Consider the following 19,326-nt stretch of genomic DNA (forward strand, 5'->3'; position numbering starts at 1 on the left):
AACAGTAATTAAAGCAAACATCCCTGCTGCGTCCGGCGCGGGGGCGCACACTGCCTGGTGTTGATCTGAGGGTGGACAGGCTCCCGTGAGGCAGGGGCGACGAGGCCCGGGGACCGAGGGGAAGCGGCAGCTCCCACGGCCACGCGCCTCGCCAGCGGTGCGGCCAGACCTGAAGGCGGTGGCCCGTCCCCGGGGTGGCGCAGCTCCCGCCGTGCGGGCCGCCTGTCCCCCTGGCTTCTGTCGTGGCCGGCCGGCGGTGCGGGACCCGCCCTCCGAATTTTCACCTGCTACACAGCCTCCAGGAACCCCCCTCCGCCGCAGCCCCAGCCCCCGGGGCAAGGACAGCTCCCTCCAGCTCCGACTCTCCTCAGAGCCGCCGTGTCCTGGGGCCAAGCGCGGGCTCCGTGATAAGGGTGTGTCGGCTCTGCTGTGGCGCATCCCCGCGTGGGCTCTGGGACAGCGTTTGGCGAGGTCATGTATGATCCGTGAAGGTCACGGAGATAGGTACAACAGGAGAAGGAGCGGGTGGCCCCGGGCCGGCGTGGGCTGTAATTTAGGTAATGGCCGCCATCAGCACCTTCCCATCCATTACCAGACGCTCCGCTGTCAGAAGCATCAGCAGAGAGGCGTCCGCATCCGGCTCCAAATGGAAATTCACTCGTCAGTGTCAGGTTCACAAGATCTTCCAAATTCCTAATGTCCTCTGGCGGTGTTCTCTCAAGTCCAAAATCACCCTTTTAATCAAGGCATAGAACATCACACTGTTCAAATAAATTTTCCTCAACATGGCCTTTCATGGGCTAATGAGCCAATTTCCCTACAAATACCCAGGAAGTTTAATTTCTTGGCCTCTGAGACGACCAGTTCCATTCCCAGCTCCGCGCTGGGCCCGTGCCTGACCTACGGAGTCCAGGTCAGAGGGAGGGGCTGTGTGGGAGGAGCTCAGACCTGGGCAGGCGGGTGCGCAGGGACCGCTGTGAGGAGCCAGACATGATGTCGGAACGGGGGCATCGGGGCCAAGACGTGCAGGCAGGAGCCGGCGGGGAGGGCGATCCAGGCCGGAGGGTTTATTCTCACGGAGTGGGGGAGGGGGGTGCATCAGGGAAAGGCTGATGGGGACGCGGGAGGAGGAACTGACCCCGAGCGGCCTGGGCGGGTGTGGGAAGGCCTGACAGCCGCAGGTGAAGGTGCTGAGTTCTGGGAAGGCAGTGTCCCGCCTCCGAGGGAGAACTCGCGTCATCATGGACAGTCGGGGTGGAGGTGGGGGGTGGGTGACCCGCGAGGGACGGAGGAGGCCCCTGCAGCAGACCCGGTGGCCCCGACCTCCAGGTTCCCCCGCGTCCGTCCCTCCCTCCAACGCCCTCTCCTCCTCCCGAAATGAGGGGCAGGCCTCCCCAGCCGAATCCCGAGGGCCGGCCAGTGACCACAAGCCTTCAGCACCCGGTCATCAGGCCCAGACATACATGGTCCCAAACTGTCTCACTCAGGGATGCGTCTCCAATGAAGCGTTCACATGTGTAACAATTGTTTATGAAACGTGTAACATCCTTATGGTAGGCCGATCGACCGTGTCCTGAAAGTCGTCACGGCAATAAGATAGAATTATTTTCTTAACAGAGTTTATGTTTACTGGAAATAACACATTTCAAATGCCATTTATAAATGTGCATGTGTGTGCACGTGTGTGCACACATATGTGCATATGCATGGATGGCTACATGTAGGATGCTGCAGCAAAGTATGTCAGGGTGATTAGTGAAAACTGAGGATATACAGTCCTGTGTGTGTTGGGGTCCTGCACCCCAGCTGTCCAGGACATGATTTCCATGTACTTTTAACCACATGATGAGGTCAAACCCCTCGGGTATGTAGACACCCCGGTGGCCCTTTCAAATGAATGTGCAACGTTTTATTCTAAATGTCAATATTTACAGTAACTGACCTGCACACCGTTCACACGGAGGGGGTCTCACTCTGTTTCTATGTGCGGGAGGTGGCAGCCTCTCAGAAGCGTTTCCAGCAGGAGGAGGAGTGATGCCTCGCAGGAGGCCTGGCCAGGGGAGGCGGCGCAGCCTGCGGGGCGGGCAGGGGCCTTGCGGAGGGGGGCGCCTGTGGGGTGGGGAGGGGCCTTGCGGAGGGGGGGGGGCCTGCAGGGGCACAAGGCTGGTGGTGGCCGCACACACCAGGTTGCCAGGTTCAAGTCCACTCTACCACAGACTCGGTCTCTGCCTGCCTAGGATTCGGCCTGCACGTCACAGGCCCCAGTGAATTTAGATAAAATCACCACAGAACAGACAGAGCCTGGGGCAGCCGTGGGCAAACTACGGTCCGCTTGAAATGAATAAAACTAAAAAAAAAAAAAAAAAAAAAAAAAAAAAAAAAAGACCGTGCCCTTTTATGTAATGATGTTTACTTTGAATTTATATTAGTTCACACACACACTCCATCCATGCTTTTGTTCCGGCCCTCCGGTCCAGTTTAAGAACCCATTGTGGCCCTCGAGTCAAAAAGTTTGCCCACCCCTGGCCTGGGGCCTTGCAGACCTGGGGGGCTGATTTCCATGGTCGTCTGATGTCTAGTCTGAGGGCGACACAGCCTGGAAGAAGTGAGACCTAGCGGCATAGGTGTTGGGAGCGAGGACCCCGGGACATCGGGACCCCGGCGTGTGGGACGGGGAGCAGCGCTCAGAGGCCCATGTGCCGACCTGGAGGCTCCAGGCCGCGAGCCAGAGACCGGAGACGCGGTGCCCACGAGGACGGCGCCGCCTCTGCACGTGTGCGCGCCCTCCCGGCACCTCCCGCCCGTGCAGGCTCACCTGCCCCGTCCTCGCTGTGCCCGTCCTGAGCGCTTTCTGGGAATCGCTCCGGCCCACCAGCTCCGGGGCAGCCCTCTCTGGCGCTGCACGGAGAGTGGCCCGCGTCTCCACGCCAGGGCCAGGCCGCGAGCCCGGTGGCGCTCCCTGCGCCCCTGCGCCCAGACGCTCTGCCAAAGGCTCCGGCCCAGGCGGTGCTGGCGAAGAGCGCTTTTCTCAACATGAACTTCTCTGCTGAGTGAGGAGCGGATCAGCGCAGCAGGTTCCGCTGGGATGGATTTCCATACGGGATCGTACATTTCATCAAAGGGAGCCTCTTGTTTAATCAGCAGATCGGGGCCGTGGCAGCATGCAGGTCTGCGGGCCTGGCCGGGCGGCTGCTGTCGGTTGAGCCAACGGGTTCTAACAAAGTCAAAAGTGTGTTCCTCTCGCTACATTCTTCATGGCTGACATGATAACTTAAGGAAGTGGGTTTCCTTTAGTAAATTCTCTGCTGCAAAAGGGATTAAACTGCAGGAAGCGAAAACCTGGGGGGAAGATCAACGAAGGTGTGACGCCAGCGTGAGTGTTCTGGGAGCCAGGCTGGCAGGCCCCGGGCCCCTCCAGGCCGGCAGACCCCAGGGCCTCTCCAGGCTGGCAGACCCGAGGCCTCTCCAGGCCGGCAGACCCCAGGCTCCTCCAGGCCGGCAGACCCCAGGCCTCCCCAGGCTGGCAGACCCCAGGCTCCTCCAGGCCGGCAGACCCCAGGCCCCTCCAGGCCGGCAGACCCCAGGCCTCTCCAGGCCGGCAGACCCCAGGCTCCTCCAGGCCGGCAGACCCCAGGGCCCTCCAGGCCGGCAGACCCCAGGCCCCTCCAGGCCGGCAGACCCCAGGGCCCTCCAGGCCGGCAGACCCCAGGCCCCTCCAGGCCGGCAGACCCCAGGGCCCTCCAGGCCGGCAGACCCCAGGCCCCTCCAGGCCGGCAGACCCCAGGGCCCTCCAGGCCGGCAGACCCCAGGCCCCTCCAGGCCGGCAGACCCCAGGGCTCTCCAGGCCGGCAGACCCCAGGGCCCCTCCAGGCCGGCAGACCCCAGGGTCCCTCCAGGCTAGCACATCCTAGGGTGCCCTGGGTCTCAGGCATGAGTCTGGGGTGGACCTGGGGGCTGAGTCCACTCCCCCTCCCCCTCCCCCCATCCCTGTGAGCCGGCCCCTTTGCCTCGGCCTTTAGTTAGAATTTGATTGGCGCTCGCTACCGGGCTAAGAAAATGTTTCATCAGCACAATGTGCATGTGAACCTTGTCTACGTCCTTCATGTCTCTATTCTCTGTGAGTCTGTTTAGTTTTGTTGGGCTCATAAGACCTGGTTCAAGCCCCTCACTTCACAGAGGGGAGACTGAGGCCAGCTCCCCGCGGGCTTCATGCCGGGCGGGTGGGGTCTCTACGAGGCGCCAGGCTGGGGGCGCGCCAGCCCTGAGGAGGCCTTTGTGGAGCAACGTCTGAGTGCCAGCGATAACACGGGCTCAGCGCGAAAAGAAACTAATTAATTTTCATCAAAAGCACCAAGAATAAAAAACCAGTCGCGCCGAACAGTGAATTAAAACTAATGAGGGGAGATCGCCCACTGAAAACAGATTGACTTTAGTTAATTCGGAGAAGAAAGAGCCCAGGCCTATTTTGCAGGTGATAGGGTTTCAACCATTTCTTCTCCACAATAAAAGCTCTTTTTTGAAAACAGCTAGAGACAAAGTTAATAAATCATGTCCCGTCTGCGGTCAGAGGAGACGGTCGGAGCGGGGCGCTCACGTGGTCGGAACACAGGGCGACAGGAGCGGGGCAGAGCCCTGCGACAAAGTGGAGGACAGGCTGCCGGCTCCACGCCTGCCAGCTGCCGCGACAGACCCTGCCCCCGCCCCGAGGCTGTGGCCCTGAGGTGGGTGCGCGGCGGCCACTACCTGTCATGTGACTGACTCCTGTCTGTCTGTCTGGCGTGGCCTCCGTGTGCCGTCGCCACCCGACCATCCTCGGGGCCTGGACAGTCACGCGGGAGGGCCTGGGGCCGGGGCACTCGGAGCTCAGGGCCGACGCGGGCCCTGGAACCCGGGAGAGCGAGACGTGTCCTTCTCCAGCGATGGCCGCTCCCGCGCAGAGGGCCCGGTCTGGCTGCAGGGCCCCGACCTCCCACGGGCGGCACCGACCTGGTCTCCTCTGCCAGGTCCGCGGGCACCACCAGGTCTGCTGGCCCCAAGATGGAGCCGCTGGGAAGGGCGCCCCTGGGTCTATGGACACGCTCTCTTGACCTGACCCCTCCCCCAAACCGACAGCCTCTGGACCGCCCGGGAGGAAGTGAGGCGTTGCCCGCAGGCCCGCGGAACCCGGGTGGGCACGAGGGCCACGCAGAAGGGGTGCCCGGGCCTGGAGGCAGGAGGCTGTGAGGGAAGTTTCGGCGGCAGCTCCCGCGCACCTGGCGGCAGGTGTTCAACCCCTCGCGGGTCCTTGGAGCCCAGGAGCCCAGGGGCCCGGGAGCCCAGGAGCCTGGGAGCCCAGGGGCCCGGGAGCCCGGGAGCCCAGGAGCCCAGGAGCCCAGGAGCCCAGGAGCCCGGGAGCCCGGGAGCCCAGGGGCCCGGGAGCCCAGGAGCCCAGGGGCCCAGGAGCCCAGGGGCCCGGGAGCCCGGGAGCCCGGGAGCCCAGGGGCCCGGGAGCCCGGGAGCCCGGGAAACCAGGGGCCCGGGAGCCCAGGGGCCCGGGAGCCCAGGGGCCCAGGAGCCATGGAGCCCGGGAGCCCAGGAGCCATGGAGCCCGGGAGCCCAGGAGCCATGGAGCCCAGGGGCCCAGGAGCCCAGGGCTGGCCAGCCCCTCGGAGTCTCGGTGGAGCACCCTCCCTGTCAGTGTGATGAGCACCCGCCACCCAGGGAGTCACTGCAGCGGATCCCCGGTCCCCACGCCCAGAGTCTGTGGCCGGTCCAGGTGACGCTGTCGCTGTGGTCCCACCGAGAGCCAGTCACCCGGGAGCCCGAGACCCGCTTCCCTCCCTGCCCTGGACTGAGAACCACCTGCCGAGGCTGAGAGGAGCCCTGAGCGGCGCCCTGACGCGCTCCCGCGGTGACGCGTCGCAGGAGCCGGGACCACCCTCTACACTGAGCCGCGTCTGCACGTCACAGTCACCTGGTGCCTTTGACACGTGCTGCGGCGGCGGGTGACTTTCATGGCGTCCGGTAAAGAAACAGCGTCCCACACTCACTTTATTCTACTCTGCCACTTCTCCTAAGATTCTTGTGACGTATGCTGGCCCAGCACGTTTTCAAACTGTGCGGGATTTGCCCTTGGTGGGCCCGGCCTCCCTGTGCCCCGTCCCCTCACCCGGCAGGCGGGTGAGGGGTCTCGCCTCCCCCCAACCTCCCTATGCCCTGTCCCAGCGCCCGGCAGGCGGGTGAGGGGTCTGGTCTCCCCCCGGCCTCCCTCCCTGTCCTGCTGCATTTCCGTCCTCAGCGTACACCCTCACCACCACTTTCATGCACATGGTCTTTATGTATTTTTGTCTCTGGTCACCCATAAAACAATTCTGAAAACTATATATCCCTCATATATTTCAAGCCTGCGTTTCAATATTTACTTTTAATTTCTAGTGTATTTTAAATAAAACTTTAGATCGCTCTTTTAAATGTATCCAAAGGGACTTAGGTACCATTTGCTACCCACTGTCATTCCCATAAAAAATCTCCTTTTGAATACCTGGATATTTCACTTTATTCCTTTTCCTCCTTCAACCCGTGTGCAGAATTTTATTTACTGCAACATATATTATCCTCGAAAGCCTTTCATCACTGTTACTACTTCTCTCTACAAGGAAGGACAGATATTTCATTAAATTTTTTTCAAGTCCCTATGATCCTAAAACTCTAAATGTTAAAAAAAAATTCTGGGTTGGGTCTACATTATTATTATTATAGTTAATAATCAAACCAACATACGTTGCTGCAAATGTTCAACATAAAAGTAAACTTTCCTCGGAAGTGCATCGCTTAATGAGATCACTGGTCACCGCGGGGAAAAGTGAGACAGACAGACTCTAAGGCCACAGGAAACCCCACTGTTTCCGGACAGACTGCGTGCGGGGGTGTGTGCACAGGGGTGTGTGGGGGGCAGACGGCAGGGGCGGGCAGTTGACTCAGCGTTCTCCCAGGCTGGGGCGATAGTCAAAGTCGTCTGCGGCCAACACGGCAGGGCACCAGCCAATGCGAGCAGAACCGGCGGGACAGTGGCCGGTACCGGCCCCTCGGTGCAGGGTAGGGGGGAACACGGCCGCTGACCTGCATGCAGGCACAGGGGGTAGGAAACTAGAGCCGCGCCCCATGGCCATCGAGAACACGCCTGCTGTCACTTCTTAGTGCTGCGACTAAAGTGAAGGAGACACGAAGGCTCAGACCCTGCCCGTGCAGCGGATACGTCTTCCGACGGTGACGTTCTGCCCGATTTTTTGAGACCGTTTTAATTCCGGAGGCGCTCTCTTGCAGGTGCTCAGGACGGAGGAAGCGCTTCAGTGCTGAGCGGCCCGGCGCGCAGGGCGGCCTCCGCTGTGGTCTCCCCGGTGAGCCCCTGGCTAGTCAGGGCCTAAGGGAAGCCTGCGGGGGGCGGGGGGCGGAGCGCCGGAGCGCGAGGCGGAAACCTCCCCCACGAGGCAGACCTTTGGGCTCAGCACTGTCCAACCCACAGAACTGTCGCTGGAGGACGATGGGTGTGAGCAGCGCTCAGTGTCGGTGAAGGCGCCGCCCAGCGGGGGGCTTTATCCGATGGACCACCCGCAGCAAATCCATTACCGGCCAAACCAGCACACACGTGACAGGCGCCCGTGGGCCAGCGCGATGGGTCGCCGGCACCGCCTCGCTCTCCCCCAGTTCCAGCTCCTACTCCAACGCCCACAGGGGGACCCTGGGACACTGTTGTTCCTGCCAGAGTGCCCTCGAGCCCTGGCCGGTGTGGCTCAGTGGATAGAGCGTCTGCCCACGGACTGAAGGGTCCTGGGCTCAATTCTGGTCAAGGGCACATATCCTGGTTGCAGGCTCCATCCCTGGCCCTGGTCGGGGTGCATGCAGGAGGCAACCAGTCGAGGTGTCTCTCTCACATAGAGGTTTCTCTCTCTCTGTGTCTCTCCCCTCCCTCCACTCTCTCTAAAACTCAATGGGAAAATATCCTCGGGTGAGGATCAACAACAAGAACACAGAGCTTCCCGCGTTCCTGCACGCCTGGGGTGCTGTGTGTCCTGCTCCCAGGACGGCCCTCAGACTCCACACACGGTCACGCAGGCGACAGCCACGGGCCCAGAGTCCCAGCCCCAGCCCCAGGCTACTGTAAGCCCGGAAGAGCAGGCTCTTTGGGACCTGCCTGGGAAAGCTGCGGCAGCTGCCCGGCAAGAGGCAAGCAGTGACCGCGGCAGCGGCTCCTCACGCCCGCGATGACCTGTGCTGCTGATTCAGAGCCGCACGGGGCTCAGGGTCGCAGCTGACTCCGCCAGGAGGGTGTCCCGAAGCGGACGCGGGTGTGAGGTGCCGGCGGAGTCACCGCCCAGATGACAGCACCCACGGCAGAGAGGGCGCGGGGCCGCTGGCCAGGACGTGCAGGAGCGGCCCTCGGAAGCGCCATGGGGCTCCCGCTCTTTCTGACATGGATCCCATCCCACATCCCGGCCCCACCTGCTCCCGACAAAATGGGGGAGAGGGCGCCTCGCTCTGGATCCGGCCGAGGCCTCAGAGGAGCTGGTGGCCTTTCGCGTAACGGACACGTTCGGGACTGACCTCCCCACGGCTGCCCGGGCCCCGGGCGTGGCTGCTCACTGTTCACAGCCTGCGGCAGGTCAATGGCAGCGCCTGGGAGGCGGGGAGGTGACTGCAGGTCAGTCTGGTGAACCCGCTGGGCTGACGGCCTCCCACGGAATGGCCTGCACGTGTCGAATCGTTAGCGACGACAACACACGACTGGTGGTCACACGCCGCACTGAGTGCGGACGCCCGTCTCCACGGCGCCACACGCAGCCTGCGCTCAGGGGCGGGTCTCCTCCCACCGCCCCTCCCCCTGCACAGGGTGGGAGCCGGCTCGCGCCTCTGCACGGACAGCACTGTCCACCCGGCCGGGCCCTGGCATCAGGCAGAAGCGCTCCCTGTTCAACAGCTGAGGTCTGAGGTCTGAGGTCCGGGTGTGGGGGATCCCAGAGCCTCTGTCCAAAGGGGGGGGGGCGGTGACGCACTCCCCCCAGGCCACTCCCTTGGCTCCCCTCACGCGGACACACGCTGACCGGCTGCAGGACAGACGCTGCTCCCTTTTCACAGGAGAAACCAGGGCCAGGGGTCCCACCAGCCTGGGCTTGAACCCCCAATCCCGCCTCCCAGGCCTGTGGTCTTCTCCAATGTTAACGTGCTAAGGCCTCTGCTCTCGGCTTTGAGGAACGAGTCGCTAGAGGGGCATTTTCACTTAGGTTTTGAACGAAAGCCCCAAGAAGAACTCTAATCTTCGCCGTTGCTATGGAGATCGGGGGTCAGGAGGTGGCCACGCCAGCACCGGTGCACACGGCCGCCCTCCAAGCTCTCCTTTCAGAGCGGGGTGGGGGCACAGGGCGCCTTCGTGCGTCTTTGCTCTCAGAGCTCCCCACGGGCCGGGCGCCCTCTGCCTGGAAGGTGCGTGCGTGCACCTGTGCCCTCAGCGCTGAGCGGAGCAGGTGGCTGGCTACGGCGCACGCCCGGGGGCACCGCAGACGCAGGCGGTCGGCAGCCGCGGCCCCGGCCTGTGCTCATCTCAGCCGTGTGACCGGGACACACGAGCCTCTGTGAACAGGGCCTTAGGATGAGCCCCGAACGAAACCTCCTTAGCAGCCCGAGTGAAACACCGGTTTCCACTCCCTAACGTACCCTGTGCCCTGAGCCGGGAACTGAACAAAGGGGGATAAACAGCCCTGAGCGCGAGATGGGTGAGATGCTGGGATGTCGCCTCCTCGTGGCGCGGGGACCACACGCTGCAGGGTGCACAGAACCGAGCGCGGAGGGTGGGCTGATGCGCGAGGCTCAGTTCTGCCCGGAACCCGCCCGGGGGGCCGGGCCAGAGGGCCCCGCAGCCGGTCAGCTGGGTGGTTAAACTGGTTGCCCCACGGCAGCTACACTTCCTGTTACGTTTCCGCCCGTCTTGGGAGGCGAGGCCCACACAGCCCACGAAGCCAGAGCTGGATTCTCCACCCGTTGCTGGTGATACAGACGCCGTCCCCAGACGGGTCTTCAGTGATATTCCCAAAGCGGGCGCCGGCTCTGGGAACCCGCCACGCGGGCGCAGTGGTGAGGCCGAGGCCCCTCCCTGAACGAGAGGCACAGGGTGAGCAAGACTTCCACGGGCGCACAGGTGCTCAGACTCGCCCGACATCGCCCTCCGGATCCACTTCCACTCCGCGCACCCGCAGGCTGCGGCACAGGAGCGTCACGGAGGACAGCGCTGCCAAGTGTCTCCGGAAGGAGGGGCCCGGTGGGAATGAGAGCGCGTCGCGGGGCTGTTTGAAGAGGAGACATTAAATGAAGGGAGATAACAGGAGGCGAGAGGCGGCGTTTCCGTTTCAATCAGCGTCGTCCTGGGAGAGACGCTCATTCCCGGGACATTTGGGATATGGGGTCCGAGCCCGCGAGCGCCTGGGGACGCGGCCTTTGAACAATAGCCGATGAACCGTGCGCAGGGCTCTCCCGGGCGCCTCGCTCTGCCCTCGACCTTTCTCGGGAGGAAGCTCGCTCACTCTGCATCCAGCTGGGATGACCCGACCCACCAGGTCTCCGCGAGAAGCCGTCCCAGCGGAGCCGAGGACGGGGGTGGGGGGGGTGAACGGAGCTCCCTGGGCGCCCCCTCAGCACGGAAGCGCCCGCGCAGCCGAGTCCGGCCCAGTGTCCTCCTCCTCCTGGTGCATCTGAGCGGGGAGCCAGCACGAAAAATTCCTGCGACGTTCCCAGTCCCTCCTCTCTGTGTCCCCAACACCGGGGCTCCCGGCACAGGCACAGTCCCTCCCCTCGGTGTCCCTAACACCGGGGCTCCCGGCACAGGCACAGTCCCTCCCTCGGTGTCCCTAATACCGGGGCTCCCGGCACAGGCACGGGACACTTCAAAGCGAACACAGCTTTCCCGGGGGCAGGAGAAGGGCATGTCCCCAAGGCGCCTGCTTCCCGCGCAGACCCTGCCGGCCTCATCTTCTCAGCGCACAGAGGGGAAGCTCAGGGCAGGGCGGTCCATGCCACACCCACAGAGCAGCGGGCGGTCCTCTCAATGACAACTGGCTGGAATATCTTTGGATTCTTCAGAAATTCTGGCTGGCGGGTTTTAAATAGTCAGCATCTCATGTCTAATAGTCACGTGTTTAAAAACTTGCCCGGCTGGCGTGGCTCGGTGGTTGAGCATCAACCCATGAACCGGCAGGTCACGGTTCCATTCCCGGTCAGGGCACATGCCTGGGTTGGGGGCTCAATCCCCAGGAGGCGGCGTGCAGGAGGCAGCCGATCAATGATTCTCTTTCATCAGTGATATTCTTATCTCTGTCCCCCTCTTCCTTTCTCTATGAAATCAATCAATCAATCAATCAATCAATCAATGAAAACTTTATTTATTTTAATCTAAATCCTCTTTTTCTTTTGCTTCCTTCCCACCAGCTTCAAGTGTAGCCAGAATACTTAGCAGCTGAGCAGGGGTGAGGCTGTGAACTGTCCCGTTCACAGGTGCTTGGCCTCGTGCAGGGTTTCCTCCCGTAGCCGGGGGACAGCCCATCACTCACGAGGTGCCCGATACCACGCAGGGCCGTGGGAGCTGCTCCACGTCCACATGGGCCGTCCCTGTAGGGGACGGTGTGTCACTGTGACAGGAAACGAGAAGGGGCCACGGCAGGCCGCGTTTAAATTCATTACAGACAATCCCCCAGAAATGTCATCGCCAGTACTTTACAGCCCGATCGTAGTCACCACAGCAAGGTTCCCTACTTTAATGTCCGGGTGCCGAGGCCAAATTTATCTTTGTTAAGTGAGAACTGGCTGTGATGTCTTTGGGTTCTTCAGAAATGCTGGCTGGCTAGTTTTAAAGTCATCGATCTTGTTCGGTGGTTCTTTTCTGTCGCCCTGAGTCTGCAGCACACCCTGCGCCTGGACCAGCGTGAGCAGCCGGAGGAGACGGCGCTCGCGGCAACCACCCCCCCCCCCCCCCCCCCCCCCCCCCCGTCTCCGGCCCCGGGGACCCTGGTGGCCAGGGCCGGCCCGCAGCCACGCTGGCAGAGCCCTTGCCTTGCGCGAGCCTGGAAGGGAGCAAGACACACACATGGTTTGGGGTTTTCTGCAAACTTATCGAGACTTCTGAACTTCAGAGGTTTTCAAAACAGAACTCCAGTGAGCAATGCATAATCGGTGCCACTTCCCTTTGAGCTGAATCCAGTGTGCCCAGAGGAAGCTCTCCTAAGAAGGAAAACAAGGCTGTGTCCGCACTCCCCACTCCTCACAGGCTGCCCAGCCGGCAAAAGAGCAGAGACTACACGAGGGACCGAAATGTAGGCTTTCTCCTAAGATGTGAAATAAGTTCGTCCATACCTTCAACCTCCTTTTATGTCTCTTTCTACACATTTTACCTGGTGCCCGTGAAAAGATAAAAATATACAAGGGAATGAAATGCAAAGGAATTAATTATAATATTCATGAGCTGCTTCCAATATACTTCTTGGAGTAGAAACTAAAATTATTGAAAAAATTTGCATATTCCAATTATCTACCGCACGGCACTACGCTAGCATGGCAACCTGCCGGGTCCGGCCTCGATCGAGCCGGCACGTAGGGACGGCCGAGGCGCGGCTGCCTCCGAACTCCGCGCTGTTCGCACCGCGTCACCAGAGTGTCGGTGCGTCCTCACGGGCCGAGGCCAACGCCCTTGGCTCCGACTCAAACCCCCCAATCGGATCTATTACTACCCTGTATGCATATGACCATTTAGCCCCGAGTCCGATTTGCTGGGCAGGATAACGGTAAAGCTTGAAAATCATTACGGTAATTACAACCTATGTGATAACGCACTTTCCACCCTTTCTGACCAATGCTGGAAAAGCCTCGATAAACCACACCCATCGCTACTACGGTTCTGACTCAGGTCCTTTACACGGCAGCGCAGGGCGCACGGCCTGGCCTGGGACCCGCGCTGACCCGGGCAGAGCTCTTGCGCACCGACAAGGCCGAGCTCAGTCCACAGCCTGGAGGTCGGGCTCAGTCCCCCCCGAGGGATCCGTCCACCCCGACGGCCGGCTGACGGCCACCAGGAGCCCTGCCGGGGACGCACGGGCACGGGAGGCGCTCAGATGGTTCCCAGGCACTGCCCCCGGGTCTGCCACCCACGTCCCCTCAGGAAACCCCCCTGGAAGCCACGTGACCCTCAAGGACCACAGGCAGCAAACGCTGGATCCTGCTCCACGTGCGAAACAGCCCTCTCCAAGTCCCCGCCGGGGAGAGCCAGCCTTCACGGTGCTTTTGAGAAAGACGAGACCCGTGCGCGCAGACAGGCCCTCTGCCTCCGCTCCTCTCCGATGTGACCGGGATCGTTTGCAATTCTCCACGGCCCTTTCCTGACTGCGTGTGCTCAACAGCACCGTCCTGCACGTCACCCCGTGCAGCCTCGCGCTGCACACACCTGGCAATGCCCCCCTCCTCCCCCCGCACACTCCTATCTCCTTGGTTCAGGGTTCTCGCTGGTGGTCACTCCCCTCCTCCAGCAACACACTCTTGTAGCAGAATTTCTGGAGCCTTTCAAAGGCCAAACATCTGAACTAAGGTTCCTCAAACTACCATGTGCTCCAGTAAGCTGAACACGTAACTGTGATTTGCATGGATTCTCTACCCGATTCAGTTAAATCAGGTACAAAAAGTGATCAGCGGATGATGCTTAAGAAATGCTGCTAATTTGAACGTGATTATATTTGGTAAATATTTTCTCAAGGGTTTTATTATTGAATGAAAAGAACATAGCCTGCGCTTAGTCTAGTCTCCAACACGATTCACCGGTTCAGTTCCTATAGGTCAAAGGAGTTTTGCTGTTAGACCGTCCACGTGAGCAGGGTCCGGAAGCCAAAATACTTTCACACGCTCCAAACGAACAAGCCCTTGCGTTTAGATGATGAGGTGTGCCCTCAGTGTCAGTCCATCCCGCCAAAGGCAGCATGGACCTCGGTCAGTGTCAGTCCATCCCACCGGCACCGGCAGGAGACCTCCCGCAGAGCGAGTGGCCCACGGCCGGCGGCTCACGAAACCCCACCTTCCCGCTCCGGAAGGACCACGGGGGTCGGCACTCACGGGTCACGCTCAGGTGGACGGGCGGGCTGGTCCTGTTCTCGCCGCTCCTCTCGTTGACGGCCTGCACGTAGTACGCCCCCGCGTCGCCGGCGCTCGCCGCCAGGATCACCAGCTGACTCTCCCGCGTGATGGCTCTGTGTCAGAGAAGGGACAGCGTCAGGGCCCTGACCGCTTACCCGTGACACACCTCGACTCACGAGGCCGCTGCACACGGACGTCCCGAGGTGCCTGAAGGTCAAAGGCTCCGGAAGGGCAGGCGGGCATCGCAGCCTGGCTTCAGGGGCACGGGCCAGGCCTCTCGGTCCGGCTGGCCCGCTGCTGCGGAGGGTCCGAGCCCCAGGCACTCACTGCACATCTGTCCTGCCCGCAGCTGGGAAGAAGACAATATCTGGAACATACGCATCCAGGGTGTGTTAGAACTCAAAGGTTCCTCCGGGAGTTTGTAACAAAACAAGCTAGCCCGGCCCGCATGGCTCAGGGGCTGAGCATCGACCTATGAACCAGGAGGTCACGGTTTGATTCCCAGTCAGGGCACATGCCCGGGTTGTGGGCTTGATCCCCAGTAGGGGGCGTGCAGGAGGCAGCCCATCAATGATTCTCTCTCATCATGGATGTTTCTCTCTCTATCTCCCTCTCTCTTCCTCTCTGAAATCAATAAAAATATATTTTAAAAAAAACACCCAAAAAACACCAAGCTAGAAGAATTCCGGAAAAGTTGGCCTTTCTCCCGTGGGGGCTGTTTGACCAAACCCTTCACATGGGGCCTGGACCACCGGGGCCTGGACCCCGCACGTGAACTGACGGTGATTCTCCACCACCCAGGAGGCCTCGCGGGGCCTCTGGGCACCCAGTCTAGACGGGTGGATAGAGGAAAGCTGCAGTGGGCACGGCTCTCCCAGAACCACAACTCCAGCACCCCTGCCCTTCACCTGTACCCACACCCTAGAGGGCGAGCGGTCTGCCATCACCCAGAAGCCTTCTCCTCTATCCCAACTGCGCAAAGGAGTCCGAGACGCATTTGACCCACTCACCCTCTCTCTTTAGAAATGAGAAAACTGAAGCTCAGAGAGGTTAAGGTGTTTGTCCAAGGTGGCACAGCAAGGGAGCAATAGGGGAGGGAGGACTAGGCCCTCCCACATGTACACAGCGCTCTGCCACCCGCACCACACACAGACGCTCACCAGGTCACCTATTAAAAGAAGAGAAAACCTGGCCGGCGTGGCTCAGTGGTTGAGCATCAACCTATAGAACCAGGAGGTCACAGTTCGATTCTTGGTCAGGGCACGTGCCCGGGTTGTGGGCTCAATCCCTAGTAGGGGGTGTGCAGGAGGCAGCCGATCAATCATTCTCTCTCATCATTGATGTTTCTCTCTCTCTCTTCTCCTCTCCTCTCTGAAATCAGTTAAAATATATTATAAATAAATAAATACATGCCTCTCGGGAGCAATTTTAGTAAAACCCTCTTTTCCTTCCTGCTGCCTTTTGGAAAGCTTTTTCAAAAACCCTTGATTTTTGTTCATCATATAAAATTATCTTACAGGTACTGCTTATTCAGGGTTTCTGCAGGATATATTACAGTTTGAGGTCTCTATGATTAACTTACCTCATTTCTCATTTAAGAAAATTTCTCTATTAGGAAGTTTTCAATTTTTAGTCCCATAAAAACATTTTTTTAAAGTTTTACTGTAATATTTATGACTCCTTTATAGATTCCTTTAGAGAACCATAAAAATTATTCCATTTCGCATTAGTATATGTTACACTGGCACCTAAAATTAAAAATGAATATTTATTACACATGAAGTTACCCATTAAATAGTACAATTTAAAAACAGTAACTTTTTGCTTTAACATCTGATTTGTGCCAGCGTGATTTCAAGTATGCCTATTACTTCTCAGAATTATTCTCCAAAAATGCTCATCGCTTCTCTCTATTACATGGCATTGCTTCAAGGGTACTGAAGAATAAAAAAGTACATTAAGAATAAAAATACTAAAATTTTCACTTATTATCATTTACATCTTTAAGCTCTTTTTTTTCTTTTAGTTTTTCATTTCTGTACCAGTTTAAGTAAAAACTCACGAAGAAAACTTACCTATTGCCAACAACATACAACAAAAATGCCCAAACTTTGGAGAACATTAGCTTAATCAGAAAACTTACTCTCTCTGAACACAGTGTTCCTATTTAAAAACCCGATTTTCAAATGAAAATGAAGAGATCTAACCGCAGGCAGCTGAATTTCCGACTCTGACCATCGCCGTGCCGTCCCCACAGGAACACTAAGGGCAGCGCGGTGGCCACGCACCCTGCTCCGAGCCCTCTCCCCGCAGCCCTGCGCTGGCTGGGCAGCACCTTCCCGGGGGCCGTGGTGAGGACACCGCCATCCCCAGCCCCAGGTCCTGACCTTGATCCCCCGAGGACAGTGGAGGTCCCTGGCCACGCTCAAAACACTGGGGCAGCGGCACGGGACCCCAGGGAAGAGCCAGGCTTGGGGATCAGGGCTTCCCACTTCTGCTGGACGCCAGCCAGGAAAGGTGCTGTCCCAGGGGCTGCTGGGAGCCACCCTCCCCCGGGAACGCCGAGGGGAGGCAGAGCTGAGACCGAGGCAGGAGGAGGGACCAAATGAGAGCCGAGCCGCGAGCCAGCGATGAGGAACAAGCTAGAGACCCCGCACACACCCTTCCGTCCGCTCAGGGTTCAGTGAGACCAGGAGGCTCCCGAGGCTGACGCTGATGCCCAACGCCTTCCCGAGTCTCCCCGTGTCAGAGCCACAATGCAGTGTGGGGAACCGGCCCCGAGTCTCCGCTCATCGTGGTGGTCTCCTGCCTCTTGCCAGGGACTCACAGAGGGAGCCCGTGCCAGCCTGTGGCCTGTGGCAGGTCCCCGGGGCCCCCTGGGTTCTGGGGCGGCCACACCTGAGTGAGGCTCACCTGACCAAGGGCAGGCCCTCCGGCCCCTGGTGGGACCAGGGTTCCTCTCCCTCCTCCACCTGCAGACAAGGAAGCGGGCTGTCCCGCGGGGACCATGGCATGTCCGCGAGGGGAGCGGCCTTGGCAGGGAGCTGATGGTGTCAGTGGCAGGACAGTGAGAACAGGGAGTGCCTGGGTCCTTGACCTTGACCCCTGATGGCGTCGTGGGCCACCCTGCTCCCCTTCCTGTCCCTGACTTCCCGTGCCATGCGCTAGCGTCCTTCCTTCCGGGTGGAACTTGTGTACGGTAGGGTTTCTGTTACTAGAAGTGAGAGCGATTCAAAGCAACATATGCAGTGCCGTCCACTGCTGGGGTCCAGCCCCAGCAGGTCCAGGGGTCCCCAAAGGTGTGGACGGAGTCGGTGAAGAAGGAATGACACAGAGGCAGTGTTCAGGTGATCATCATAGCCGGGTTCTCTTGTCAGGATCTCCAGCCAGGTTCTGTAGCCAGTTCTCCAGCCAAGTTCTGTCTAGGATCTCTAGCCAGGTTCGGTCACCAGGTTCTAGTCAGGTTCTCTTGCCAATTTCTGTAGTCAGGTTCAGTCCAGGATCTTTTGCCATGTTCTCTCCAGCAAAGTCCTTCTGTCTCTAGAGAACGTTCTGTGTAGGTTCTGTGCCTAGGCTCTGTCTCTCTTGGTCCTGTCTTCCAAGCCCTGTGTTCTAAGTTCTGTGTCTGAAGTTCTGTCTCTCTGTCTGGTTCTGTGTTCTGAGTTCTGTGTTCTAAATTCTGTCTGTTGTTGTCTTGTTGCATCTGTATTTATACCAGTTGATTCTAATCCTGTCAATTTCTATTACAAAGGTTAGGGCGTTTCTTATCTCCATTCCAGGGAGTAAAGATTATGTAGCTTAAGCATGATTGTTTGTAGTTAAATTGATTAACTACCCGCCTGGCACTTAGTTAAGGAGTTTCATCCCCTCCCTAACTTCAGGGGAAAATCCCTACCTGGGGATTCAACCTTTCTCGGAGAGGTGACCTTGGTTAAAACACAGCACCAAGAAGGTGAGCAAACATATTAAGAACCATATGCTATATATGCCAGGTCCCTTGAAACAGCAAGGATGGACCGGCTCCCGGCAGTCCACCGGGAGTGAAAGTAATAAAGACGCCGGCACCCTCTGTGCACAGGGAACAACATTACACACGTGTTTCGGCCTGTGTGTGTAACATGCCATGTGAACAGTGGTGAGTGCTCAGTGGGAAGGTGAGACGTTTTTGCTTTTGACTTCTGTGCTGTAAAATATTCTCCCACAATAAACAAGTATCGCTTCGTCATCAGAATAACAATTCCCACAATGAGCGCCAGGGCGCGCCACGCGATGAGGGCAGCCACGCTTCCTGCTCTCCCAGGGGTGCGCACGCGGCTTTATTAGCACATGGTTTCACGATACTAATTCAAACCTACATCGGCTTCCCAGAAAATCATAACACGAAAGCCGGGGAGATTTCCCTTTCTTTGACTTTATTAAAATAAATGTGTGCATGGTTTTCTGTAAAATTTTCTTAGTCTTCCCCATCTTAATTCTAATTTTCAAAATGAAGTCTTACCACTCTAACCTCTAACTCCGTGGGATGATGATAAAGAAGATAGGAAAAAATAAATACAAGACTTAGTCCAGCGTGGACAGAATGTCGCTCAGCTCAGGAGCGGGGGGCTGGATGTGGCAGGAACCAGTCGCGGGACCGTCCGCTGCCTGTAGGCGCGGGCTCCACAGGGGCAGCTGTCAGCTTCCCCACAGCAGGGGGCCTCCGCGTGCCCAGGGAAGGAGGACTGGTTCCGAGGGGCGCTCTCTGGGCTCTTGGTTTCTCACCTGATTCTCTCAACGCTTTCCTGAAGCAGCGAGCAAAGTGAGATTCTCCATTTCAGAGCAGATGGACCTCAGAGGAGGCGCTGGGGCCTCCAACTGTGGGCACTGAGGGAAGAGACCCATGGAAGGGGGCTGTGCATGTGGCCTAGGGGGTGGGGGGCATCCAGCTGGGGGATCCACGGTGAGCTCCCTGCCACATTGGAGGGGGCCATGCCCCAGCTGGGAGATCCACAGTGAGCTCCCGTGCCCACACAGAACACCTGCTTTCAGAGATATGACACCGACATCAATCCCACAAGCACCAGGTTTACGGTGGATGGAAACAGCCCAGTGTGCACTCAGACCAGGAAGGAAGTCAGGGTATGTGTTCACCTGGATGCCATGGAAACAGAATCAAGTAACTGTACTCACTGCTGACTCATCAACCACCTG

At 59.0% G+C, this 19,326-nt stretch overlaps 1 protein-coding gene across 1 annotated transcript in view; it reads right to left on the reverse strand.

Annotated features, from left to right (window-relative positions):
- The window catches only part of SDK1 (sidekick cell adhesion molecule 1), a 544,320-nt gene that overhangs the window by 165,104 nt on the left and 359,890 nt on the right, over positions 1 to 19,326 (reverse strand). Inside the window, exon 5 of the mRNA XM_059699383.1 lies at positions 14,116 to 14,249. Within this exon, the coding sequence (XP_059555366.1) occupies positions 14,116 to 14,249 (134 nt within the window). The remainder of the gene's footprint in view (positions 1 to 14,115; positions 14,250 to 19,326) is intronic.

Source organism: Myotis daubentonii, chromosome 5 (genome assembly GCF_963259705.1).
Source record: "Myotis daubentonii chromosome 5, mMyoDau2.1, whole genome shotgun sequence".
Lineage (NCBI taxonomy): Eukaryota > Metazoa > Chordata > Mammalia > Chiroptera > Vespertilionidae > Myotis > Myotis daubentonii.